The following is a 27,651-nucleotide window of genomic DNA, read 5'->3' on the forward strand; positions in this document are numbered from 1 at the left end:
TTTATAAACTAATAAGAAAAGATCATGTATACCTATGGCTGATTCATGTTGATGTATGGCAGAAACCAACACAGTATTGTAAAGCAAATATCCTTCAATTAAAAATAAATAAAATTTTAAAAATTCATAGAAAGAAAAGATCATCTCAAAAGATATGAAGAGATGGTTCACAGGAAAACAAACTGCAATACCCCTCAGGCACGTGAAAAAAATATTCAAGCTCCCTTAACTGTAAAGCAAATACAGATACAAAGTAGCGTTTTCCACGTGTCAAAAATAGAGTAGCAAAAATCAAAGTTTTATAACTTCTAGAGGATAACTTGGCAATACCTCCCCAAATTACAAATATGTACATAGTCTTTGACCTAAAGATTCCATTTCCGGAATTTATCCTAAAGGTGTACCAACACAAGTGTGAAATGATATGAGTACAAGGTTATCCATTGCTACATCCTTTATGCTAGCGAAGATTGCCAAGCCTATGCCCATCGATAGCTGCTGCTGCTGCTGCTAAGTCGCTTCAGTCGTGTCCGACTCTGTGCGACCCCATAGATGGCAGCCCACCAGGCTCCCCCGTCCCTGGGATTCTCCAGGCAAGAACACTGGAGTGGGTTTCCATTTCCTTCAATGCATGAAAATGAAAAGTGAAAGTGAAGTTGCTCAGTCCAGTCTGACTCTTCAGGACCGCATGGACTGCAGCCTACCAGGCTCCTCCATCCATGGGATTTTCCGGGCAAGAGTGCTGGAGTAGGTTGCCATTGCCTTCTCCGATGCCCCATCAATAGAGAGCTGTTCAAATATATAACTGCACATTGTACAATGGAATGCTGTCTAGCTATTTAAAAAATGAGTACTGATCTATGTACTGATGTGAAAGCTTTCCAATCTATAGTAAGGGTGGGGGAGCCATGTGAAGAACACTGTATAAATGTGTTACCAGTTGTGGGGGGAAATAGGCCTGTACTCATTTGAAAACGCACAGACTATCTTTGGAAGGATACCTAAGAAACTGTAATAGTAGATGTCACCAGGGAGAACTGGGTTACTCAATGCAGGAGAGGGAAGGAGACTTTTTTTTTTTTTTTTTTTTAACATCTTTCAATGTTAAGTCTATGGTTGTGGTTTGCCAGGAGTGAAAGAATAGTGTGAGAGGGCTGGGGGAATCAAGGCAGATACTGCAAAATAGAGCAATAGTCATAGACTCCTGGAGCACAAAGGGACCTGATTATGCATTTAATCCAACCATGGAAACTGTCCTTTTAACTTTTATCATAATATAGTAGATTTTGTTTTTGTTTAGATAGAGTATACTTGGACCTTCATTCAGACACTCTTTGCCTTTTATTTTTTTTTGGGGGGGGGGGATAAACAGTCTTTATTTCAGCAGCAAATAAATTCAGGTCATCTCAGGTTTGGTAACCAAACGGATCATAAGAAAACATGTTTGCTCTCAGATTTTTTAAATTGTAAAATTAAAAAAAAAGGGATTGTGGAAATATATATATACATAGGCCTTAGAAATTTATATATAAGGATAAATGTGTAAATAGATATCTTTGTTGTTTAGTCACTAAGTTGTGTCTGTTTGTGACCCCATGGACTATAGCCTGCTAGACTCCTCTGTCTATGGGATTTCCCAGGCAAGAATATTGGAGTGGGTTGCCATTTCCTTCTCCAACTCTTTGCCTTTTAATTGGAGCTCTTAGATCAGAGGCTCTTAAACCTGGGAACATTTGGCGAAGTCTGGAGACATTTTTGTTGTCAGGATGGCAGAAGTGAAGGAGGTCTCTACTGGCACCTAGCACATAGAGGCCAAGGATGCTATTAAATATCCCCAAATACAAAATATAGGTCCTCACAACTAAGAACTGTGTTGTGCTGTGCAAAGTCTTTTCAGTCATGTTGGACTCTTTTCGGCCCCCTGGACTATAGCCCACCATGCTCCCCTGTCTGTGGGATTCTCTCAGCAAGAATACTGGAGTGGGTTGCCATTTTCTCCTCCAGGGGATCTTCCCCACCCAGGGATCAAACTTAAATCTCTTTATGTCTCCTGCCTTGGCAGGTGGTTCTTTACCACTAGCACCACCTGGGAAGCCACAACTAAGAATTTTCCAGCCCTAAATGTTGGTAGCATTGGGGTTGAGAAACTCAGGTGTAGGCCATTTCTATTTAATGTAATTATCAATATGATAGGTTTTCAATGCAACATCTTGCTGCTGCTGCTACTAAGTCGCTTCAGTCATGTCCGACTCTGTGTGACCCCATAGACGGCAGCCCACCAGGCTCCCCTGTCCCTGGGATTCTCCAGGCAAGAACACTGGAGTGGGTTGCCATTTCCTTCTCCAATGCAGGAAAGTGAAAAGTGAAAGTGAAGCAGCTCAGTCGTGTCAGACTCTTAGCGACCCGTGGACTAAAGCCTGCCAGGCTCCTCCGTCCATGGGATTTTTCAGGCAAAAGAGTACTGGAGTGGGGTGCCAATGCCTTCTCTGAACATCTTACTACTTCTATTTATTCTGTTCTTTTTTGTTTGCTTTTTGCTCTTTCCTTTTTTTTGAAGAATTGTTTTTCATATTCCATTTTACAACCATTATTGTAAACAATGAGAAAAACAAAGTTCAGTTCAGTTGCTCAGTCATGTCCAACTCTTTGTGACCCCATGGACTGACGGGGAGCCTGGAGTGCTGAAGTCCATAAGGTTGAAAGAAAAAATTATTAGCCATACTGGTTTTTTTTTTTTTCCTAGAATTTACAATATGCATCTTAAACTTATCACTGTCTACCTTCAAATAGTACAATTTCAGATACAATGCAGAACACTTTCAACCGTATACCTATCCTCCACCCCATTTTTACTGCTATCGCTGTCATTCGTTTAGGTGCAGGTTATATGATAATGAGTTCTTTCAAGTTTTCTCTGAAAATGTCATCACTTTACTTTCATTTTTGAAACTTTTTTTTGGAAACATAATTTTTGGTTGGGGAACAGGAGGAGAAGCGGACAACAGAGGATGAGATGGCTGGATGGCATCACCAACTCGATGGACGTGAGTCTGAGTGAACCCCAGGAGTTGGTGATGGACAGGGAGGCCTGGCGGGCTGCGATTCATGGGGTTGCAAGAGTCGGACACGAATGAGCGACTGCACTAACTAATTTTTGGTTGAGAGCTTCGTTTTTTCCAGCATTTTAAAGGTACCATTCTATTGTCATAAATATTCTATTGTCAAACAAGACTTGCAAAGTTTCTAAAGGAAAGTCTGTGTTTGATTGTATTTCTCCCTCCGTACATAATATGTCCTTTTTTTCTCCTATGGTGGATTTTAGGAGTTTTTTCTTTGACACAGGTTTTGAGCAATATGGTTATAATGTACCTTGGTCTGTTTTGTTTGTTTGTTTTTCCTATGTTTATCCCATTGGGGCTTACTGAGCTTCTTGGATCTGTACGTTTATAGTTTTCATCTAATTAGGAAACACTTTGGCTGTTATATCTTTAAACATTTTACCCATTGTACCCTGCCCCTCCCAAATTCAGAGACTCCAATTATAATTTATTAGACCCCTTGATATTGTCCCACAGATCACTGAGACTCTGTTCTTTCCCTCTCCCTACTACTCTTTATACTCTCTTCATTTTGAATAATTTCTGTTGATCCGTCTTCAAGTTTCCTTATCTTTTCTTCTGCAGTCTCTAATCTACTAATGGTTAATACTGTCATGAAAGTTTATTTTTCTCTTTGTTTTTATTTTTTCAAAGGGGCCTTTCTACTTCTTCTGGTCTGAGGAATGCCTTAATTCCTCTTCATCCCCACAGTAGATATCTCAGGTCTATAGACCTCACTTGGCCTGGTTGAGATCCGGACCTGACCATCTCTCACGGCTTCAGAAACCAGGTGGAGTGAAGCAAAGTTGCACAGTAAAAGGATTAAATGCCACCTGTCAATGAAAGTTTTATGTACGATACTTTATTCTTTATCTCTCTTAAATTCTGCTCCTTTTTATACTATCCATTTCTCATACATTTTCCGTTAAATATCAGATCATATATATTGTAATAGCTGTTTTAAAGTCCTCATATGCTAATTCCATCATTTCTATTTTTAGCCTTTTATTGGTTGTTTTATCTCCTGCTTCTTTGTCTCTTTTGTAATTTTTCATCGGATGTCAGTCTTTGTGAATTTTATGTTGTCAAGTGATGGATTTTTTCTTATATTTCTTTAAAGGTTGTTGGACTTAGTTCTTAAGAATCATTTTCACACGAGACATGTTTATAAACTGTTTAGAACCTTCCTAGGGTAGCTTTGGTCTTCCCGGGTGGCTCAGTGGTAAAGGATCCACCGGTCAGTGGCAACCCACTCCAGTATTCTTGCCTGGAAAATTCCATGGACAGAAGAGCCTGGTGGGCTGCAGTCCATGGGGTTACAAAGAGTCGGACACACTGAGCATGCACACAGGGTAGCTTTAACTCTGTGACTACTCTGGTTTTTACAAAGGTATGGTTCACCTATTGGCTCTAATGAGTGTTCCATGTAATCAGTCAGGTGATTCTGGCTGGTAGGAATTTGGATAATTCTCAGTTTCATGCAAGCTTTGGGAATTTTTTGTTGCATAGCTATGCAACAGTTGTTCTTTCCTCAGGAGTTATTCTTTGCCCTCCCTTGTGGTGACTTACCATATGCATGCACAGATTGGTCTTCTCTCAGTGACTCAAGGAAAACTTTATGCAAATTTCTGGGCTTTTTTTCTGTTTAGTTTTCTCTTCTTCAGAGCTCTGCCGACAAATTCTAGCTGCTTTGAACTCCTTCAACTCTGATGTCTGTTTCTTCAGTCCTACAAGACAACTGAGCTCTGTTTTGTTTTCCTTCTTTTTTATCATGTATGGTTCAGGAAGTGCCTCCAAACAGAAGAAAACTGGGGTAATTGCAGCTCTTATCAGAGAAGGCAATGGCAACCCACTCCAGTACTCTTGCCTGGAAAATCTCATGGACAGAGGAGCCTAGAAGGCTGCAGTCCATGGGGTCACTAAGAGTCGGACACGACTGAGCTACTTCACTTTCACTTTTCATTTTCATGCATTGGAGAAGGAAATGGCAACCCACTCCAGTGTTCTTGCCTGGAGAATCCCAGGGATGGGGGAGCCTGGTGGGCTGCCATCTATGGGGTCACACAAAGTCGGACACGACTGAAGCGACTTAGCAGCAGCAGCAGCAGCTCTTATCTTGTTTCCTTTCTCTTGAGAATCCCAGTCCTGTTTTTCTAGTTGCTCATAGGTTGTCCAATGTCTGAGAGAATTTGTTTCACATATTTTGCCCAGTTTTCTAGTTGTTCACAATAGAATAGCAAGTCCCATAGCAATTCTTCCTTCATGGACAGATGTGGAAGGCAAGGAACACTAATCTTAATGCCCCTAAGGAACCAAATGTCCGGATATGACTAGACTCATCCGCGCTGCAGAAAGATTCTTCACCAGCTGAGCCACCAGGGAAGCCCTAAGAACTGTAAATGTATGGTTTATACTTACAGAACTTCTTCAACATACTGATATAACAAGGAACATTTATTGGACACTTGTACCAGGAATGGGCTATTGCTGCAAAGATAAAAAAGGTGTATCAGCCTCACCTTTCAAGAAGTTAGAGGCAAGCAGGGATATAATTAAGTATAGAAGTCATATATGCATATATTGTATGTTGCTGTCAGAGTAACATAAGAGTTATGCATAGATAAATACATTAATCCAGCATGTTGGGAAATATAAACAAGTTTAAAAGATAATCATAATTGAGGATTAACCAAACCAAACCATCTAAAAAAATACACTGATGATAGGACTTGCCTGGTGGTCCAGTGGCTAAGACTCTGAGCTCCAAATGCAGGGGGCTCGGGTTCCATCCCTGGTCAGGGAACTACATCCCACATGCCATAACTAAAACCCAGCATAGCTGAATAAATAAATATAACTATTAAAAAAAATATATATTGATGATGATTTTGCCTTTTCTTCAACCAGTGTTACTGGTTGTCTAAAGAAGCCAATGCAATGATTTTGAGGAGCTGAAGTGCATGTGTAATTGAGAAATACATTTAACACGTTGCATGCAGAGGTATTTTCTACTTAGTACTTCTTTTAGTGTAATTATAGGAGGAGGAAAAAGATCTGTCATTGGGCAACTCTCATGAGGATGAATGACAGACAATATTATGTGAGTGAGACACTTATGTATGGGTAAGAAAGCCTGTGTAACTGCTTGTAATCTTATGAGAACCAAATAAAGGAGCCGACAGGATGCCATGGGAAAAAGAGAATGAAAAGCACTAGTTAAGATTAGTCAGCCACCTGCTTTAATCCTATGACAACCATGTTTAGGTGGTTAGTTTTCTGAATTTGGTTACCATGGTAACAAACCTTTAGAATGCCCTTAAAACAATTTACAGAATGACTCTCGTATTGAATATAGGCAACACTCAGAGATTATAAGTATGCATATCTATTTTTAAATTATTTTTAGAATTTAAATGATCAATCTGGCCTTTTAAATATGTAGTTTAGAAAGCCATAAATTGTATTTTAGCGAGAAGGTGTAAAATCCTACTCATATAATTAGATGATGGGCTTGTAAGTTCAATTATTCAAATGTGTCATTTCAATGAGTGGCTCCTATTTAATTTTGAATAAGAAAGCAGTTCATGAATGTTCGTTCAGGACCTGGTTTTAGAAACAAATTATATATGCTTGACATTCATTGCAGCAACTTTAGGACTCATTCATGGGTTTAGCCGACAGAGCAGATCATTTAAAGGACAGTTGCTGAAACTTCATCTTATGATCATCAAAGAGCAAACTAGAAGATTCTATAATCAGACTTAAGGAGTTTCAGCCTAATCCTTTCTTGCTGATATGTTTTCCTAGTTTACAATGTGTAGAAAAGGTTGACCTCATGCTGTGTATGGTTTTAAAGTAGGGCTTGCTTTTAATTCTCTAGTGACACCTGTGGCCACCTTTTAATAGATGAAAACTCATTTTGAATTGTAAATGTTGAGCCTTTTATGTTGACAATTTTAACATCACTGCTCACTTGAGATAATATATGACTGTATCAGAAGTTACTATTAGTTATTTTCCAGTTCTTTGGAAAAAACAAAGTCTGTCTAAATTGCTATAGAAATTTTGGTTTCAATTAAAAGATTTCCTTCATACTCTTGGTGATTAAACAATGATTTCACCTATTGAGAAGTGAAGTCGCTTAGTTATGTCCGGCTCTTTGTGACCCCATGGACTGTAGCCTACCAGGCTCCTCAGTCCATGGGATTTTCCAGGCAAGAGTACTGGAGTGGGTTGCCATTCCCTTCTCCAGGGGATCTTCCCAACCCAGGGATCGAACCTGGGTCTCCCACATTGTAGGCAGACACTTTACCGTCTGAGCTACCAGGGAAGCCCAGTATTGAGAGAATTTATGAAATTTCTCATTCTAGAGAAAGAGTATTTTGTTTGGGGTGCTCTTTTGTGTTCTATGAAAGACCAAAAAATTGGTATTTTGCTTTTTGTCAGTTTAATTTCAGAGAACTGACAATAATCTAGATATATATAGTTTAGTTTTTAAATCCATGATTATTCTTTCTTTTCCATTGACTTTCTACCTTAATCATAAACCAAGTTCTACATTTTTACTATTCTTATATATCGCTTATACCATCATACTGTTCTTCTTCTTCTATCCTTTATACCATTGGCTGTAGCTCTTACATGTCCAAAGGATCTGACCTTTTGCATATGTAGAATGATTTATTCCTGAGAACTGGAATCTGGGTTTGGTTCTATTTGAATTTCAAAAAGCACTGCTCATATTTTTTGAAACAAAAATTAAAAGCAGAGATTATTTTACCATCATATGAATTTCTCAGCTTACTGATTTTTCTTTACCATGAATACAAAGAAAGGATTGAGCTTTAAAACTTATTAGAAAATTTCAAGAATAGCCAAACACATAGAGGAAGTACACTGTTAGCTTAGGGGCTGGGGGGAAAGTACTATCATTGGGTATAGGGTTTCTTTTTGAGGTAATGAAAATGTCCTAAAATTGTAATGAATATAACTCTGCAAATGTACTAGGATTTCTTGAAAAAAAAAAAAATCCGTGTACTACAAATTAATTTTTATAAAAAATGAAATAATATACCTCACCTAAAAAAAAAAAAAGAAATATTAGAAAACCAAAGAACATTGCCCAGTTTGAGGGAAATAGGGGAACAATAAAGAGTTAATAAATTTAAGGAATTATTGCCATAGTAGTAAAATGTTGAAAAAAAAAAATCCTAGAATTGATTTACTGTTTAGTGTTAATGTGAGAAAAATCAATTAACTTTAGTAAGCTGTTTAATTTTCTTTAAAGCCTGTGATTTAAACCAAAAACTTGAATTACTGCTGGATGTGGTATGACATTTTGTAAAAAGATCTTATAAAATGTAGCCAAAATGTAGGAAAAACTTGTGATTAGTCTCCAGGAACCATTGGTGTAGAGGTAACAGGAGAGAACAATTATGCTGGGAGGAAATCTGCCCATTCAAATGAGGATTTCACTGCAAAATCCTTTTTAAGTTCTTCCTTATTTTCCCACAAGTAAAACGCTGTTTCTCATTTTAGGGCAAATCTTCTGTACTTGTACAACTTCTCCTCCTGGTTAATCCACCAAAGTATAATTACCCATTTAATTAAATTTAGCTATTAACTTAAGAACCAACTTTTTAAAACCTAGGATGAAAGAGAATGTATACCACACAGAAAAGCTGCACAGCAGTCCCAGTAAATGGGATCATAAGCGTAAAGAATCAACAATATGTGATTGAATGTCATAATGTCCTACTCTTGTTATTGTTCATTCACTAAGTCATGTCCCACTCTTTGTGACCCCATGACTGTAGCCTGCCAGGCTCCTCTGTCCATGGGATTTCCCAGGCAAGAATACTGGAGTGGGTTGCCATTTCCTTCTCCAGGGGATTTTCCCTACCCAGGGATTGAACCTGTGTCTCCTGCATTGGCAGGCAAATTCTTTACCACTGAGCCAACCAGGGAAGCCCCTACTCTGTCACATCCAGAGGTAAAAATTAAATTCAGAGTTATATTAACACAAAATGCACTCTAGCACAGTAAATCCAACAAATGAATAAGAAAATGCTATAGGAAACTGGAAGAAAGCCCCAAAGGATCCCCTGCCCTTCATTCTTTCCTGTAATGAAAACTATCCCTCAATACCACAATTTACATTGTATATGGAATTGTTTTTACTGTAACCATTTACTAAAGAAATTATCCTACTGTAGTGTGGAATTTTAAATTAATGAAATGACTTGTAAATTCCCAGAAATCCCCAAGTGGGATATAATTTACCTGTTACTAGAGACCAAGGTGACAGCATTCAACTTTACTCTGGATTTTTAGAATAAGACCTCAGCAAACATCTCATGTCATTTGCCTTTAGATCATAAAATAAAATTGATGGTAGTCTAGCTCACAGGCACTTAGATTGGTTTTGTAAATTATTGGCTGACTCATACTCACTAAAGGCATCCATTTTATGCCAGAGGCTTTATTAGCAGTACAGGAACACAAAGAACTGATAAACAAAGGAATCCACAGACACTGCTAGGTGTTGCAGACCTCCTGAAGTCTTTCTGCAGTTTTTATCCTTTCCCTAAAAGTAATCTAGGCATATCAAAAGGAGCCACTTAATCCTTTGGCAACCCTCAAGCAAAAGGGGTCAAGAAAGATGATTGTTGGTTTTACATAGAGGACTACTGGGAAATTTTACCTAAATTATAACTGAAACACAGAAAAGTGAGCTAAGTAGAGAATGACAGGCTCCAAATTGACAAAAATGAAGTCTGCCTGAACGGCAAAGAAGTTTCCAGAGAGAGGAAGTCATGTACTAGACAGAGCCTTTCAATGACTAGTACCAAACTATATATAGCCACATACACACATATATTGGAGAAAGCAATGGCACCCCACTCCAATACTCTTGCCTGGAAAATCCCATGGACGGAGGAGCCTGGTAGGCTGCAGTCCATGGGGTTGCGAAGAGTTGGACACGACTGAGCGACTTCCCTTTCACTTTTCACTTTCAGGCATCGGAGAAGGAAATGACAACCCACTCCAGTATTCTTGCCTGGAGAATCCCAAGGACGGAGGAGCCTGGTGGGCTGCCGTCTATGGTGTCGCACAGAGTCGGACACGACTGAAGCGACTTAGCAGCAGCAACACACATATATATACACACACAGACACACTATATACATACACATACTATATATACATCCAGTTTATAGTTTATACACAATAGTTTGCACTATATAAATATATATATATGCACATATATACATCTATATATGTTTTAGAGAATTTTTTTTTCCCTAAATCTCAACTGTATGTTCTTCTAAAGGGGTGGGGTTACAGATAATTCTGAAAAAAAAATTATAAATAGAAGAATAAATTTGGGGAAAGTCTGAGCTCTTTTCTCCTTTTATTAGACAAAATGTACACAAAATAGCTTTACTAACTATCTAACATTCTGCTATAAGAATTTATTCATAAAAAATTTCTAACCCTAGGAAAAGTGGTATCTCCACACAACTTATCCTTTAACAGTATATTCCTTTTTAGGCACAATTAGTTGCCCCAGTGCCTAATGTTTTCCAAAATGCAAAAAAAAAAGGCAGCACTTATAAAAGAAAAAAATATAGGAGACTGCATATTCAAGGGCAGAGAATGAATGAAATTAACTGTCTTTCAAATTAAGGTTCTTATACCACCTGCATCAGTATCATCTAGCAAGTGGGCTAAAATGCAGATTCGTGGCCTATTAATCAGAATCTCTAGGGAAGGAGTTAGGAATCTGCACTCTAAACACAAATCCCACATGATTGTAGTGTACATGAAATTTGAATCATTGCTACATTTCTATAGCTTTTAGAAACCGAAGCATGCCTCTCATTATGTTTGAAGACTGAGCTATGAAACCAGCGTTTGCCAAGGTCTCTTTCTGTTACTAGTCTGGAGCAAGGAGCAGGAAGTTGCATAGGTCAAGTTAAAAGCAGAGGCAAAATAGTGTTTTAAAGCGAGAAAAGAATTTACCTTCAAATCCCTGGTAGTTCAGTTGGTAAAGAATCTTGACTTCAATGCAGGAGACCCTGGTTTGATTCCTGGGTTGAGAAGATCTACTGGAGAAGGGATGGGCTATGCACTCCAGTATTTTTGGGTTTCCCTCATGGCTCAGCTGGTAAAGAATCCTCCTGCAATGTGGGAGACCTGGGTTTGATCCCTGGGTTGGGAAGATCCCCTGGAGAAGGGAAAGGCTACCCACTCCAGTATTCTGGCCTGGAGAATTCCACGGACTGTATAGTCCATGGGGTCACAAAGGGTTAGACATGACTGAGCAACTTTCACAACGGCTCCAAATCCATATGTAACAATTATGGATTTCTTTGTACTAAAAGGGAATATGCAAATCCTTCTAATTAGAATGCTACAGATATTAAGAGATAGAAGTAATATAATTATAATGTTTTCAAATGGGCATATTAATTTATATTCATGTTTGACATTTCAGATTTCAATTCAAACTAAAGTGGGTAAGAAAAAAATTAAAACAAAACTCATGTCCGGGTGCTTTGTGTCTCTGGAAAATAAGTCCTTTGTTATTTTCTTCCCAGAGTTATTACTGTAATGACAATTTGCTTTAATTGAAATGTAGATTTATAATATTGTGTTAGTTTCAGGTATACAGCAAAATGATTTAGTTATACATATATATTTTTTATTCTTCATTACAGATTACAAATATAATGAATATAATTCCCTCTGGTATTCAGTAAATCTTTATTTATCTATTTTATATACAGTGGTATGTATCTGTTAATTCCTTGGTCTTAATTTATCCCTCCCTGCCTTTCTCTTTTGGTAAACACAAGTTTGTTTTCTATGTCTGTGAGTCTGTTTTGTATGCAGATTCATTTATATTATTTTTGAGATTCCACATATAAACAATATGACATACTATTTGTCTTTCTCTGTCTGGCTTATTTCACTCAGTAGGATGGGGAAGCCTGGTGGGCTGCCGTCTATGGGGTCGCACAGAGTGGGACACGACTGAAGTGACTTAGCAGCATGATAATCTCTAGGTCTATCCAAACAACTTGCTTTTTTATGCAAGGTGAAAGGCATTACTTTTGCCCATAACATTTCACCAAGTTTCTTTTTCTCCTCTTGTAGTTTCCAAACAACACTGAGAACTCACCCATGTCCTCAATTCAGTGGACAGATAGCATGCTGATATCTAAATAGCATTATAGATGTAAACAATATCTTATATCACAAATAATAGGGAAAGTACAAATTCATTTCTACAAGGAAAGATTCAAATGGCTAATGACCCATCTGAATCAGAATCATCTTTTCTTGTTATCTTTATAGCAACTCAGAATTTCATTTAATTACATAAGGAATTTTATAGCACTAATTTACTCACTAGGCATTATTGTTTTACTGATTGATTTGGCTGTGCCAGGTCCTAGCTGCAGCATGTGAACTCTTAAGAGTTGCAGTATATGGATCTAGTTTCCTTTTCAGAGGTCAAACCCAGGTCCTCTGCATTGGGAGCGCGGAGTCTTAGCTTCAGGACCTCCAGGCAAGTCCCTTAGAAGGCATTAATCATCATAATGCCTACCCGTAACACACAATAAATTTCTAAACCAAAACATTAATGACAACTACAGCCAAACAAAACACCACATACCAGTGCCCAAAAATTCACCATTAACTATTGCCCTCAATCAGTTCAGTTTAGTTACTCAGTTGTGTCCGACTCTTTGAGACCCCATAAATCGCAGCACGCCAGGCCTCCCTGTCCATCACCAACTCCCAGAGTTTACTCAAACTCATGTCCATCGAGTCGGTGATGCCATCCAGCCATCTCATCCTCTGTCGTCCCCTTCTCCCCCTGCCCTCAATCCCTCCCAGCATAAGAGTCTTTTCCAATGAGTCAACTCTTTGCATGAGGTGGCCAAAGTATTGGAGTTTCAGCTTCAGTATCATTCCTTCCAAAGAACACCCAGGACTGATCTCCTTTAGAATGGACTGGTTGGATCTCCTTGCAGTCCAAGGGACTCTCAAGACTCTTCTCCAACACCACAGTTCAAAAGCATCAATTCTTCGGTGCTCAGCATTTTCTTTATAGTCCAACTCTCACATCCATACATGACCACAGGAAAAACCATAGCCTTGACTAGACGGACCTTTGTTGGCAAAGTAATGTCTCTGTTTTTGAATATGCTATCTAGGTTGGTCATAACTTTCATTCCAAGGAGTAAGCATCTTTTAATTTCATGGCTGCAGTCACCATCTGCAGTGATTTTGGAGCCCCAAAAAATAAAGTCTGACACTGTTTCCACTGTTTCCCCATCTATTTTCCATGAAGTGATGGGACCAGATGCCATGATCTTCGTTTTCTGAATGTTGAGCTTTAAGCCAATTTTTTCACTCTCCTCTTTCATCAACAGGCTTTTTAGTTCCTCTTCACTTTCTGCCATAAGGGTGGTGTCATCTGCATATCTGAGGTTGTTGATATTTCTCCCAGCAATCTTGATTCCAGCTTGTGCTTCTTCCAGCCCAGCGTTTCTCATGATGTACTCTGCATATAAGTTAAATAAGCAGGGTGACAATATACAGCCTCGATGTACTCCTTTTCCTATTTGGAACCAGTCTGTTGTTCCATGTCCAGTTCTAACTGTTGCTTCCTGACCTGCATATAGGTTTCTCAAAAGGCAGGTCAGGTGGTCTGGTATTCCCATCTCTTTCAGAATTTTCCACAGTGTATTGTGATCCACATAGTCAAAGGCTTTGGCGTAGTCATTAAAGCAGAAATAGATGTTTATCTGGAACTCTCTTGCTTTTTCCATGATCCAGCGGATGTTGGCAATTTGATCTCTGGTTCTTCTGCCTTTTCTAAAACCAGCTTGAACATTAGGGAGTTCACAGTTCACGTATTGCTGAAGCCTGGCTTGGAGAATTTTGAGCATTACTTTACTGGCGTGTGAGATGAGTGCAATTGTGCGGTAGTTTGAGCATTCTTTGGGATTGCCTTTCTTTGGGATTGGAATGAAAACTGACCTTTTCCAGTCCTGTGGCCACTGCTGAGTTTTCCAAATTTGCTGGCATATTGAGTGCAGCACTTTCACAGCATCATCTTTCAGGATTTGAAATAGCTCCACTGGAATTCCATCACCTCCACTAGCTTTGTTCGTAGTGATGCTTTCTAAGGCCCACTTGACTTCACATTCCAGGATGTCTGGCTCTAGATGAGTGATCACACCATCGTGATTATCCAGGTCATGAAGATCCTTTTTGTACAGTTCTGTGTATTCTTGCCATCCCTTCTTAATATCTTCTGTTTCTGTTAGGTCCATACCATTTCTGTCCTTTATTGAGCCCATCTTTGCATGAAATGTTCTCTTGGTATCTCTAATTTTCTTGCCCTCAATAGTTTGATGCTAATTTCAAAACAATTGAAACCACAACACAGCTTTCTTTACAAATGTATCTAAACAGAGTGGATAACCAAAGACACATTCAAAATGTCATCACACCCCTCTCCTTACTTTACCTGTTCATTTTCTTCACTTAGTTTCAGTGTAAGACCTAGAATAACAGAAAATCAATAAAGCTGCTGAGTCACCTGGGGCTTGAAGAATTTTTCACAAAACCAATTATTTCCCAAATAAACTTTATTTTGAAAAGAATACCACAACAGAGTTGTAGAAATTTAAATATAACACATCTCAGCAGTATTACTGAGGCAAATTATATACAAGTAGAGTCACAGTTCATGTCTGATTATTCTTACGAATGAAAACATGCCAAGATGCTGCTACACTAAACAGGCAGATAATGTAAAAACAACCATAACCTATTTACATGCTGTCATTTCATACTTGTATCTAAATATTTAGGTGGGAATTGATCCAAATTCATACAAGATAAATAATATGCTCCCTGAATAACCAAAATTCTTTTTCCTTTCCTCCTCCACCATAGATAGCATCATCAGTAATATTTATACAATATAGCACGGGATGACAAGCTACTTTCTTTCCCTCAATAATACAGTACAAAGCTTTTTGTATTGTGGTTTGTAAGTCCTTCAAGTTGACGAAAACAGCAGTGACAACTTAAGAGTTTTCTAAATATAGGTGATTTCATCAGAGAAAGGTGTTATTTATGTTCTTCCCAAGAACTTCCTGTTTTGGTGATGAAAATGTCAATATATAATTGGTGAAAGTAGTCCATATATGATGGAGTAATTGTTCATAAGTATTAAAATAACGTACAAACCACCCAGAGGTAAAGGAATGAAAGGACTAAGACACATGCCTGGACTCTCTCGCCCCTAGGGTTTTTGAGGCAATTCAGTGCTCACCCTAAGATTATTCAGTGAGGCCAGAATCATTTCTGGATCATGGGACTTCAAAAGCGCCACATACAGCCAGTTAACTATCTTCAAAGGATAAGAATCCAAGGACAAAAACCAGAGTTGACTACTAGGAGAACAAACTGAAGAGAGAATCCTTTTCAATACTAGAGGGCAGTAGAAAGATACTTAACTTGGGGACTAAAATCTGGGTCTGCAAGTTAGTTATTGATTGACCTTGGGCACAACAATCAATCTCTGTGAATGACAACTTCCTCATTTAAAAAGTAGGTACAGTAAGATCTCTTTTTTTCATAGGCTTAGTGAGAATCAGACATTGATGCACTTGAGATCACTTTGTAAACTTACTCATCTTAGCAAATGAGGTTTGGGTATTTTTAAAAAGTATTAAGAAAGAATTCCGATTTAAGATAAAATTATAAAATCATCAACTTTTGACTCAGGATAGACCTCTGTTCAAAGGTAGCTGCTGTGAACTAACATAACACTGTAAAGTAACTATACTTCAATAAAAATTAAAAAAAAATAGTATCTGCTGTGGGTCTGCCTCATTTTTTTTCTGATGAGGCAGAAATGGGATTTTTAAAAATTGTATCATTAATTTCTCTTATAAGACAATGTTACTATAGTATAACACATTAGTTATAGACATTTATCAATTAAAGAATGAGGAAGGGCAATCTGCTAGCCTTAAAAAGTAAACAGTGACTCAATCCAACTCTTCACCTCCTTTTCAATATTTTGACACATTTTATTATGAAGAAATAAACACATAAATAATTTGTTCTGTTAATCATGGTAGGTCATTCATTGCTAGTTATGTAGCTTAAATCCCAGGCAGAATATTTCAACGTAAACATTTATAAATTATGAATTTTGTTACTCACTTCAGCATTGCACATCTCTTCAGTAAAGCAGTAACTTAAAAGTAGAGCTCAACAACCATTTTCCTGTTTTCCTCAAGCAGAGACTCAAAAGCCGTAACAGGCACACTGTTTCATTACAACATGAAAATAATAAGCCTTCGGTTATTGCTAAAGGCTTTTCAAATATCAGCATCTAACTTGGAGATGAGGGAAAAAGAAATAGAGGGTGCTGACCTGTGCTGTAACCTGTTCTTATGTTGGGCATGCTCCTGGTTGCAATATTTTAAAATTACATGTATGCAAGTAAAACATACGGCTTCACATGTGAAAGTGAAAAATGATCCAGAAGTCTTCTCTTCAAAAACAGATCAACTTTTTCTCCCCAATAACTTACCAGAAATAAATGTACTTAGAAGCCCTAAGGGGTTCTGCAAATAATATTCAGAAAAATATATAAAAATAAAAAAACAAAGCATGAACAGAACACAGTTAACAAATAAGACTTTCTTTCAGGATGATTACCCTTGCTTTTAAGGATGGATGCCATGTAAAATGGGAGACGTGTGTCTATAATTCATCGTGTTTATATGTAAATTCTCTGGCAGATATAAATCCATCTTTGTCTTCATCTTCTTTATCAAAAATATCCTCTACCAAAACATCATGATGACTTTCATTCACCACTGCACCATGCTTTTCAAACTCCTTCTTTAAATACACTTTAACCTACAAAATAATGGGTCACATTAATAATTCAGATTCATAAGACACCCACATTGACCCAATCAATATTATAGACTAGATGGGTAATGCATTTAATTATCTATAACAACTACTAAACAACTACATATGATAGTAAAAGAGTTATAAAGAACTTTTCCCCTTAAAAGCTGTTTCTATGGTGCCATGGGCTTCCCAGGTGGCTCAGTGGTAAAGAATCCGCCTGCAATGCAGGAGACTCACGTTCTCTCCCTGGATCGGGAAGATCGCCTGGAGAGGGAAATGGCAACCCACTTCAGGATTCTTGTCTGGGAAATCCCATGGACAAGGAGGCTGGCAGACTACAGTCCATGGGGTCTCAAAAGAGCTGGACACAAGTAAACCACAACAAATAGTGCTATGGCAGAGACACTGACTACTGCACAGAGGCAAACAGAAGGATTATAGCATGAGAAAAACGCACAATACAGCATACTAATCCCAGTCCACATAAAGTCAAGGATTTGAAAGACCGCTATCCCTCAATCCACTGAATTACCCAGATCTTGTTTTCTAACAAGGATCAGAATTCCAGGTATTTCTCTTAAAATCAGACTAAGTGATGGCCTGTTTACAATTTAAGTAGGTGACTAGAAACAGTAGCTGCTCTGGACCTCGGTGTGATCATGCCACTTGACCTTTTGATGTCAGAGATTAAAGCGAAATCCAGACTGATGAGTATTTAGACTAAAAATTTCCATTTTTACACAGATATTTGAATATATAAACAAAATATTACCCCCAATTACCTACTGGATTCACCATAATGCAGTTCAATTGTATTTTAATTTTTAATCACATCCCTATTATTCCTCTGTTAGATAAGCAATTTCAAGCCTTCTCTCCTCCCCCTACCACCAATATGCAAACATAATGTGCACATTTATTTTTAAGAATAAGGGGATGTAATGTAGTTGAAAAAAGCAGGAGAGGCAGTGATAATAGATGGGCTAATGTAGAACACGTCTCCAGGGTATATTGTGTGAATAAAGTGAGATGCCAAACAGTATGCATAGTATGCTGCTTTTTGTGTAAGCAAGGGGGAAATAAAACTGTATATTCATGTTTGCTAGTATTTGGATAGAGAAATACCTAGAAGAATACATTCAGTTTGGTTCAGTCGCTCAGTCGTGTCCGACTCTTGGCGACCTATGAATTGCAGCACGCCAGGCCTCCCTGTTCATCATCAACTCCCGGAGTGTACTCAAACTCAAGTCCATAGAGTCGGTGATGCCATCCAGCCATCTCATCCTCTGTCGTCCCCTTCTCCTCCTGCCCCCAATCCCTCCTAGCATCAGGGTCTTTTCCAATGAGTCAAACTAATAAAACTGGATAGGAAGGGGAAGGTCACATGGTAGAAGAGGATATAGGTGGGAGAATGACTTCTTAAAAAAATCTTTTTATATTGAATTGATTTCTTTGAACCATGTGAATGTGTTGTTTATTCAGGATTTTTTAAATGAAAGGGAATTCAAATTTATCTTGGATAGAAACAAGTTCGTGACTGATAAACACTCTGAGGTGTTATAAATTTAGTAACTGTGGATCATGATCCTGTGGTTTATAACAACATATCCTATTCAAGACTCAATCATTTCCTGGTCATTGGAAAGAAGTGGACGAAATGACAAAAAGGGACTTGATTTCTGACCAGCCAAGCCATAATGGAGAACGGGCGGAATGACTCAGTCATGTCCGATCCTTTGAGACCCCATGAACTATACTATACACACAGTCCATGGAATTCTCCAGGCCAGAATACTGGAGTGGGTAGTCTTTCCCTTCTCCAGGGGATCTTTCCAACCCAAGGATCGAACCCAGGTCTCCCGCATTGAAGGCAGATTCTTTACCAGCTGAGCCAGAAGGGAAGCCCAAGAATACTGGAGTGGGTAGCCTATCCCTTCTCCAGAGGATCTTCCCGACCCAGGAATTGAACCAGGGTCTCCTGCATTGCAGGTGGATTCTTTACCAATGAGCTGTCAGGGAAGCCCATAATGGAGAACATGAGTAGACAAAAAATTTAAGGATACAGATCTTTCTCCATTTCTTTCCCCACAGAAGCCAGACTAAGACACGTATGTGTAGCAATGGCTGCAAAAGCCTAAATAAATTATAGAGAGAAGTCTTCTTCCTTTCCCCTTACTCAACACCAGGACCTTGAGGCAGCTGGGAAAGGTCTGTCTGCTTCTGTGAAAAATCCAGACTAGGGTCTCCTATCCTGAGCAAAACTGAGCATGTGATCTGCTTGCTGCTGCTAACTGCTAGGCAATCACTATACAACTTCATTTAACAACCAGTGATATTATGCAGGACATCTATGTTTCTTACACAGTAACTGCAAAACAGGAATTTATCTCGGTAAAACAGATCTTCAAAAACTCTGGGCAAGGGGGAAGGAAGAGGGGAAGGGATAGTTAGGGAGTTTGGGAGGATATGCTACAAACTGCTATATCTACAATGGACAATCAACAAGGACCTATGATATAGCACATGGAACTCTGCTCAATGTTATGTGGCAGCCTGGACGGGAGGGGAGTTTGGAGGAGAATGGATACATGTATATTTATGGCTGAGTCCCTTTGCTATTTATCTGATTGTTAATCGGCTACACCACAATACAAAAAAAAAAAAAGGTTAAAAAAGAAAAAGTCAAGAGCAAGATACAGCAAATCCTATTACATTAAGGAGAAAAAAAGCAAAAGAATGGGAAGTCTCAATATACTTTTCTCCAATACAATGATTTCTTATGAAAAAAAGGCAATTTTCAAAGCATCAGTATTTAAGAAAACTTATAAGTAACATTTTACACACTAAAAATAAATTTTATTTAAAAATATATTTCTTAAAAAGTGAGTTAAAAGGAAGGAAGGAAAAAGGAAGGGAAGAAGGGAGGAAAAAGGAAAGAGAGAGAGAGAAAGGGAAGGTCACCTCATTTTTAGAGAGTTTCCAGTCATCATTAAGATCCATTTCTTGGAACGACTCATGGGATCTTGGTCCATTTCGAATCTCCAGGAGATCAATGTTGAATATCAGTGTACTCTCTGGGGGAATTTTACCTGACACGTAGAGAGGGTGGGGGTTAAGTTTTATTAAAAAGATCACAAAGTTCAGATGATAGAAAACTTGCAGTAATTAACAAAATACTATTTTAACTGAATTAAATGAAGACCATTTCTCAGACTATCGCATATAGAGAAATTACTTGTAGTTTATTCAAACAAATAGAGTAAAGATAGAACAAATTATTAGATCCAAAAGCAAGTGTTTTGACTTTGCAATTAAAGATTGTTTTGTACACACACACACACACACACACACACACACACAGATGCCTCATGGTCTGAGCATTAAATTTCAAATATAATGAAGAGATTACATATTATATGTCAAGAATGACTTAATGGGCTTTCATTCAGAGTTAATCATAGTAGAAGTGATTTACTAACTTTTGGGTCAGAAACTCCTGGCCTAGAAACACATCGAGCATGGACATTTCCACCACTGGGAGGCAGTATATAACAAGGTGAGCTCACCCGGGGGCAAAACACATCTGCCTTTCTCTAAGTCTCAGTTTTCTCCTCTGGAAGCAAATTCAACACATGTTAAGGAAATTCCATGGGAGGGGGAGACATTAAAACAAATTGCTGAGAAGGGAGGAAAAACTCTTTTAAAGTGAAAAGAGCTTTGTTAGAGTTCCAGGGACCTTAAAAAAAAACCTAAACAAAACCAAAAACTTCTGGGAAACTGACATTATTTTTTTCCCCCAGTTTGTTTTCTTATACGTATAATTAACATACAGGTCTAGGTAAAGATTACAAATATTTCTTAGTGCCCCACTCCCTCACCCCACATATTCCCATGAAAGAGCATTTGTAAGCACCCAAAGAACAAAACTTACACTATGTGCTGAAGCTTACCATTCCAGATCTAGGCAGAGAAGGGCATGCACTAGAGGTCATGGAGAAAACTGGTATCTTTCCAAAGGGAGGCATGCAAACATGGTACTAAAAAACTACAAAATTCGTGTTTAAGTACATGTTAGCAGGATTAGTTTCATGGGATTCTGTTTGAAGGAAATGACTCAAATTCAGATCTCTAACTTGTTACAAAGTAAAGTCAAGTTAAATGGAGTATGGAGAAAGAGACATGGACTAATACCATTTAGTATTTATATTAATATACTAATATCACTTATATAGACAGAAATGGAGTAATACCATTTAATATTATATAAATATTAAAGGTGAAACAATAAAGATACAGAAAAGTGAAAGAATAGGTTAAACATCAGATACTTGACTTTATCCTCTAAAAGGATCATTATTAAAAATAAGAATTGAATTTTGTTAGTAAATCCTGTTCTTTGCAGAAGATTTACATAAATATTAAAAGGAGAAACGTTAAAACTTTGTTGAACATCAGAGAAACATTTTCAAGATACTTCATTTTATTCTCCAAAAGGATGACTATTAAAACAAGAATTGAATTTTATAACAAATCCTGTTCAATGCAGAAGATTTGAATAGCAAGGTCCATTTTAGAATATGTAATACTTCATATATGGCACCTATGTTCTTCTTAGGAAACTGGGCTAGGAAACCATAGTCCCCGCCTCGTAAATGGTTAAGCTTGGAGGCTATGAAATCTGTATTTTTACTACATCAGAGTGGTTTTATGTCTAGTGCTAATGACTTCTTAAACTTTTTTTCTTCATTATGTACAGAATATGGAAGAGACAGAACCAAAAATAAAAATAACTCCCAGAACCACTGTCCATTATCAACATTCTATTTCTTTGTGATTCACTTTGTATGTGTATATATTTTTTCCTAATACTTACTATCATACTACATATATCTTTGTTTTCTAATTTTATGTATAACATTATAGCATACATATTTTAGATATAATTTTTTTAATGTTAAAAATACTATTTTATTTTAAATATTTATTTAGTTTTATTTGGCTGCACCAGGTCTTAGCTGCAGCACACAGGATGTTTGATCTTTTTTGTGGCATACAGGATTTTTAGTTGCAGTGTGTGGAATCTAGTTCCCTGACCAGGGATCAAACCTGGGCTCGCCACACTGAGAGTGTTGGAGTCTTAGCCATTGGACTATCAGGGAAGCCCCGAAATGCCATTTTAAAATAACTGGGTCATATTTATTTAGCTATACCTCTGTTATTATACACTGAAGTTGACTTCAGTATTTTAGCTATTAAAAACAACATAGTGATGGACATTCTGTTTATAAATCTTTCCCCAACACCAGATTATTCCCTTAGGTTAGACTCTAATGAAGGAGCTATAGGATGCACGCATATACACATCTTTAGGCGTCTTATAAGTAGCCCTTTGGAAAACTGCATGGTCTCCCATCTAAACAACAGGTTTTATTGGCTGCCCCAGAATACTAGCACCAAGGCTCCCTGGACCAACTAGCCCAGTTGCTTCTGCTTTATTAAACTCATTTCATGTCATTCCATTATTTACTTAAATAAATTATCAAACAATTTTAAAACACACATGAAAAGAACCTCCAATGAAAGCTCTGTGACTCATGGGAGATGTCAGTTGTGACTCATACACAGCTCACATCTAAAATTGCATTTAATGCCTTAATAATCTATATTCCAAATGTTCAACTCATCAAAACACTTATACGCAGTGGTCTTTCTTTTTGCATTATTAAAACAAATCAGTAAGTTTCAATTGGGGAGGATTAAAAAGTCCGAGAGACAACGGTGACACTGGCACAGCAATGTGAATGTACTTAATTCCACTAAACTATATACTTCAAAACGGTAAACCGTATGTTATGTATATAATACTACCATTTAAAACACCCACCGTGTTGGTGAGCAACAGTAAACAAAGTTGAGATTACAGAACATTTTTTCATTGATAGTTCAGTTGACCATTTATATATTATGATTAATTGGCCACTTCAAATGATAATCAAGACATAATTATATTTTCCTAAGATATACAAGTCCTATATTTACTTCTTGAAAAAAAATACACAGTAGATACTACCTTCTATGCCTAACCCAGGGAAGAATTATAATGCTGTAGTACAAACGTAGAATTGTGATTACCTTTTCCTTCTTTTCCATAGCCCAAGGCAGGAGGAATGGTGAGCTTTCTCTTCTCTCCTACACACATTCCCTTCAAGCCCTGGTCCCAACCTTTGAGAGCCTCCAGGATGCCCAGGGTGAACCAAATAGGCTGACCATTGTTATGTTTGTGACTACAACAGAAAGAAAACACATTTGGACTCTTTAGTAACCTTATCATTGCTCCTGCTCATGCTCAGTCGCTAAGTTGTGTCTGACTTTTTGCGATCTCATGGACTATTGCCCACCAGCTCCTCTGTCCACAGGACTCTCTAGGCAAGAATACTGGAGTGGGTTGCCACTTCCTTCTCCAGGGGATCTTTCCAATCCAAGGATGGAACCTGTGCCTGCATCTCCCGCAATGGCAGGCAAATTCTTTTACCACTGTGCCACCTGGGAAGCCTTGTTGTATACTAAGTATTATCTAAATGCTTTGCTTCTTTTAAGTCTAACAGTGATCATATGAGATAAGTACCATTATTATGCCATTGTACAGTGGAGGAAACTGAGGTAAAGTGTGCCAGTATCTGACTTAACTCCAAAGTTCAAAGTACAAACTTTGAATTCCAAAGTTCAAAGTCCTAATCACACAGTGATGCTTTCCCTGGGAGACCACTAGGGTGCAGAAGACGGATAAAATAATGGAATGTGGATGAGTTTGGGAAGGAGGATGAGAGGCTAAGAATACTCCCATGGACAATAGAGAGTCGAGAGCACAGCATCTTAAATCCTCTCTACAACCTTTCCTGATATACAGCCTGCTGATGGTTCTGACAGGTGCAAGAGGCTGCTCTTCAGCCCTGAATCCCCACTCAGACCCTGGCCTAATTCTCTCCCTAGGTGTTTATTGTGGGGCTATGCAAGGCAGTCTGGAAGAGTGGCCCCTCAAGGACTGGAGAAGAAGTGAATGGTTAAGATATCCTGGCTCATGAGAGGCCAGCCTAAGAAAGCCAACCTGATGGACTACCAGAGGAGCTTGTGGGCTGAGTAGTGTCTAACCCAGTTAACTCACTCTTAGTGCAATAAGGGGGCTTCTCTGGTGGCTCAGATGGTAAAGAATCTGCCTGCAATGTGGGAGACCCAGGTTCGACCCCTGGGTCAGGAAGATCCCCTGGAGAAGGGAAAGGCAACCCACTCCAGTATTCTTGCCTAGAGAATTCTATGGACAGAGAAGCCTGGCAGGCTATAATCCATGGGACCCCAAAGAGCTGGACATGACTGAGAGACTAACATCACCTCAGTGCAATAAGGGAACTGTCCTATTCTCTTGTAGGTGAGAACCGGAAGTCGTTCTACTAAGCTTCCCAAGTACCATGGTTACTAAACGTAGGTAAAGGCCCTCACTTCTTTTCCTGAATTTGGCCCATGATCAAAGTAGCAAAATGGCAACTGTAGAACATAGAGGAAAGCTAAAACAGAAGAAAGAAAGAAGAAAGAATCCAGTACCCAGTACCGTTATAGTTTTTGCATGTTTACTGTCATGCTAAAGGATTTAGGCCATTTACCACATAGGTTACGGTTCTTGAAATAATGAATGTGCTTTATAAACTGATCATCTGGTGGTACTTTCATTATAATACTCAGAGTTAGCAGGTTTTGGCCATTTACTTGGAGGCTGCATGACAATATTCTCCTGATCAGGAACTAGAACTTCAGTAGCAAAGTGTTAAATAATGTCGTTTACACTGAAGTCCACACAGGCTTTTGGTTCTGAGACTTGAAAGGCTGGATCTAAAACAGATCAGAGTAAAATAAAAATGTAATTGAAAGTTTCAAATGCAAATCATAATATTGTTTAATGTCCAACGTGGCACTGGCCTCATTGATAAAAAAAGATAGGGCTATTGAGAATTCAGTGGCAAGCCACCATCTTGGAACTTTTTTCAAGGGCTAACACAGTTCAGAGAAGAGTGCCACTGACTTCAGAACGTCATGGCAGACCAGATCGGAATGCCCAGCAAAGGCAGTTTATCAGAAAACAAGGTCTAGGAAGGGCCATGAATCTTTGCTGCTTTAGTTCATATCATTCTCTCTACCTGGATGCCCTCCCTTCCTCATTCTCCACCAAAAAACCTCCATCCATCTTTCAAGATCCATCTCAATTATGATCTCTGGGAAGTCGCTCTCTTTCCCCACCTTTAGAGCACGATTAATTCTAGAGTCCATTATGCTTTGTGAGCACTTCGAACATTCTGTCCTTTACATCAGAGTTATTTGTCTTCCTTCCCCCCTGTAGACAGTGTCCTGCTAGAGAAGAAGCCACTCTTAGTCATCTTTGTACCCTAGGGCCTGACTTGTGGTCGCTCAGTAAGGATTTGATTGATGGATAGATGAATGAATGGATGAGGCTGGAAAGAAGTCAGATATTTAAATTTTCTCTACTATCAAACAAAAGGGCTAACATAAAGAAATGTTCAGTAAATACGTTTGGAATGGAATCAGAGATTCAATGCCTAACTGGAAATCACTATACTTGTAAAAGATTTCCATTTTGCAATTTCTTTCTTTATGAAACAGAAATAATGATAGTGTAACCACCTGAAAATCCTTCACTGTAGGTATTGGATTAATCTTCCATAACCACACCCACTCCCGTCAATGAAGTCTTTGATTTCCAGAAAGAAATAATGAAATGAATCACGGTCCTGTTCCTTGACCAAAGTGTCATCTATCAGAACAGAATTTAAATAAGTCAATGAACTAACGTTAACATATCCTATAACAAGCAAATAAATGATAGTATATTCTGCTCATGAAGTTGCTATGAAAAGTTAAAGTAAATTTCACCTACACCAAAGTTATTTTCCCTCGGGATCAAAGTTTGAGAAATGAGAATTCCTTTAAGTCTTTTCTACTTATTGCCTAATTATACACCTAGATATTTCTACAGTATTTCAGAAATTCTAGTTCTAATTTTTATAATTTAAAAAATTACTGCTTTATCCTGAGCACATATTTCCAATAAGAGCTTCAAAGGCCTTGTTATATAAGATTGGCTTTCAACAACTTCCTTTCCCCATAGAAAGAAATTAGATATTTCAGTTTTTTTAAAGAGATAAAGTTGGTACGCGCCACTATCCCTGCCCAAGAGCTGGCATATGTGGGTTGGGTTCTTTTACTGTTTTACCCGGAAGGTATAATTACTTACGTGGAGTGAAATAAGGAGCCGTCCTTTTCTAAGTAGCCTTCATAGTGGACCAACATCAAATCCCCTCCTTTGGTCTTGCGATGGCAGATGAACGGCTTCTGGAGAACTTCAATCTTCACTTCTGGTTCTGGGATGAGAGCCCCACTCAAACAAGTTACTAACAGTGTCAGGACTGCATTCCACAAGAAAAGCCTCATGTTGCCAGGGCAGGAAAGAAGTTGCTACAAAAACACAGAAAGGGCCCGCGACCTCATAGAGTTAAGAAAGTAGCTGAAGACTTAAAGACAACAGCCTCTGGCAAGTCATGACTCCCCGCTTACTAGCAGACGTGGCACATTCACCACGGACAACTTTCCCACGCTCTGTGGACTCACCTCTAAAGAGTTAAGCCCAAACCCTGCCCTGACTGGCTCTTACAACGGGGGCTCCTGGAAAGACGGCCTCCCATTGGCTTGTGATTCTGTCCCTCAGGAGCCTCTCAAGCCAATGATGTCACAGTATTGCAATTTTCAGTTCCGCTGAGGGGAGGTAGCGCGGAAGCAAATCACCCGAAGTGGTCCTGAAGGCCCGGGGAGTGCAGAATTCCACAATTTAGGAACTGGAGCGAAGGGTAGAGAGCAAAGCTAACCGGAAACCTCAGACAGATTCAGAGGTGTAAAGAATCCGCAGGGGTGTGAAGTCCTGGGTCCAGGGGAAATGGCACAGGTCTCAGGAAAGACTCCTTTCGTCTTACGGTTGGTGAGAGAGCCCGCCCCCTTCCCCCCAAAACCCCGCACACCAAAAAGCATGGTAAGGGGGCTTCCCAGGTGGAGCAGTGGTAAAGAATCTGCCTGCCAGAGGAGGAGACGCTGGAGACTCGGGTTCAATTCCTGGTTGGGAAGGATCCCCAGGAGTAGGAAATGGCAACCCACTCCAGTATTCTTGCCTGGAAAATTCCATGAACAGAGGAGCCTGGTGGGCTACAGTTCCTGGAATCGCAGAGACTCAGGCGGCTGAGCACGCAGGCATGTAACAGTGGTTTAGGTTTCAAAGTGCTTTCTGGTTCTTCGTGAACCTCACGACTCTGTGGGTAAGGCAAGTTCTTCTATCCCTCTAAAAGATAAGTTAATATTTTGGCTAGGAGAGGTTAAGTGTCCTGCTTAAGTTTATTCAGCCCCCAAAGCAGTTGAGCTCCATCATCCAACCATCTTCTGATTCATTCTACACCACCACACAATATTATGGTCACTAATAATTTTAGATGACCTTAGTGTAGAGGGTCAACAATGAGAAAAGACCCTGCTGCTG

General features: G+C 38.7%; 1 protein-coding gene across 1 annotated transcript; it reads right to left on the reverse strand.

The window, feature by feature from the left end:
• On the reverse strand, positions 14,756 to 26,748 carry FKBP14 (FK506 binding protein 14). Its single transcript, XM_005679258.3, has 4 exons — positions 26,365 to 26,748; positions 23,199 to 23,350; positions 20,028 to 20,155; positions 14,756 to 17,066 (listed from the first exon to the last, which is right to left on the reverse strand). The coding sequence occupies exons 1-4, from the start codon at positions 26,559 to 26,561 to the stop codon at positions 16,908 to 16,910; spliced, it is 636 nt and encodes a 211-aa protein (XP_005679315.1). The 5' UTR covers positions 26,562 to 26,748; the 3' UTR covers positions 14,756 to 16,907.

This window comes from Capra hircus, chromosome 4 (assembly GCF_001704415.2).
Source record: "Capra hircus breed San Clemente chromosome 4, ASM170441v1, whole genome shotgun sequence".
Lineage (NCBI taxonomy): Eukaryota > Metazoa > Chordata > Mammalia > Artiodactyla > Bovidae > Capra > Capra hircus.

What these genes read in the sequence shown, in the direction of transcription:
- FKBP14 (XM_005679258.3), bottom strand. Translation starts at nt 26,561, where the DNA reads ATGAGGCTTTTCTTGTGGAATGCAGTCCTGACACTGTTAGTAACTTGT. An exon ending in GGCTCCTTATTTCACTCCAC is followed by an intron (nt 23,351 to 26,364) that starts GTAAGTAATTAT and finishes TTTCTGTTGTAG; the next exon opens with TCACAAACATAACAATGGTC. An exon ending in CTATGGAAAAGAAGGAAAAG is followed by an intron (nt 20,156 to 23,198) that starts GTAATCACAATT and finishes TCTACGTGTCAG; the next exon opens with GTAAAATTCCCCCAGAGAGT.